The sequence below is a fragment of the Corapipo altera genome, unplaced genomic scaffold, assembly GCF_003945725.1.
Source record: "Corapipo altera isolate COAL_440 unplaced genomic scaffold, ASM394572v1 55571, whole genome shotgun sequence".
In the NCBI taxonomy this organism is placed as follows: Eukaryota; Metazoa; Chordata; class Aves; order Passeriformes; family Pipridae; genus Corapipo; species Corapipo altera.
Genome location: NW_020890190.1, coordinates 455 through 1,760, shown reverse-complemented (window position 1 = coordinate 1,760; position 1,306 = coordinate 455). Strand labels below are relative to the sequence as shown.

Here is a 1,306-nt window from a genome sequence, read left to right as displayed (position 1 = left end):
TGTCTGGGATGCTGGGAGTTTTACTTAAAGCTGTTGGGAGTGTTGGGTGTCCTAAGGGTCCCTTCTCCTCTGACTCTCGCCTTCTGGGTGCCGCATTCCCCGATATTCCCCCTCTCCGGGTTCTCCAATTTGTTGTCCCAGGGGTCCCAACTGTCCAGGTTTCTCCTTCTCCACATCCCCCCTTTCAAGTTCCAGGGGGGTCCTCGGGCTCCTCCCTCTCCGTGCTCCCCCCTCCAAACTGCCGGGGGTCCCCCAGCTCCGCCCTCCACACTCGGCAGCTCCCGGGCTCCACAACCACTCCCGGCACTCCCGGGGGGCCCCAAAACTGCTGTGTCCCCCCCGCTGGCACCGGGCTGACAATGGAGCCGGTGGGGCCTGACCCAGCAACACCAACCCCCACCATGGGGGGGACCCACACAAGGGCCGGTTGTGCCCAAGGCAACCAAACAGCCCCATAAACAGGGGGACACCAGAGGCTGCCCCAGGGCAACGAGAGCAGGGAGCAGATTGAGCTCCCTGACACGTGGGCGGGCTCTGGGTTCAGCCTGACCAGGGACAATTTGGCACCAACAGCACGGCCCTGACCGTTGGCTCGGCACAGGGGACCCGAGCTTCCCCCTCTCCAGGTTCTCGCAGCTCCCCCCTCTTTCCACATTCCTCCACTCTCCAAGGATCAAGACATGGGGACACAAAGGCACCCTCAACGCACACCCACTCATGCTCTCACCCCTCCTCTTAGCCCCCCTCTCCCACCGCTTTCCCGGGCTGTTCCCTGGTGTGGATGTGCTGGTGTCGGATCAGGTGGGAGTTCCGGCTGAAGCTCTTCCCACATTCCCCACACAGGTAGGGCCGTTCCCCAGTGTGGATGCGCTGGTGTCGGATCAGCTGGGAGCTCTGGTTGAAGCTCTTCCCACATTCCCCACACAGGTAGGGCCGTTCCCCAGTGTGGATCATCTGGTGTCGGATCAGGTGGAAGTTCTTCCTGAAGCTCTTCCCGCATTCCCTACATGTGTAGGGCCGTTCCCCAGTGTGGATGTGCTGGTGGGTGAGGAGGTTGGTGCTCTTTCTGAAGCTCTTCCCGCATTCCAAGCACCTGAAGGGCTTCTCCCTGCTGGGAGGCTGCTCAGGGACCACCAGCTCAGAGCTCCCCCTCAAGCTCCGGCTGCCTTCCCGGCACAGGCTGGGTCTTTCCTCCTCAGAGCACCCTGGGATGGCTTTGGAGCCCCTCCTGCGGGGGAATCTCTGGCCCTTTTCCTCCCCGCTGCCTTCCTGCGCCGGGGAGCCCTTCAAAACGGCCTCTCCCACC

The 1,306-nt window shown here is 62.8% G+C and overlaps 1 protein-coding gene across 1 annotated transcript; it reads right to left on the bottom strand.

Annotated features, from left to right (window-relative positions):
- Positions 1–735: 735 nt before the first annotated feature.
- On the bottom strand, positions 736–1,284 carry LOC113942363 (gastrula zinc finger protein XlCGF49.1-like; the record flags this gene model as incomplete). Its single annotated transcript, XM_027633505.1, has 1 exon — positions 736–1,284. A coding segment is annotated over one exon (549 nt), but the record flags the coding sequence as incomplete, so codon positions are not given.
- Positions 1,285–1,306: the final 22 nt, after the last annotated feature.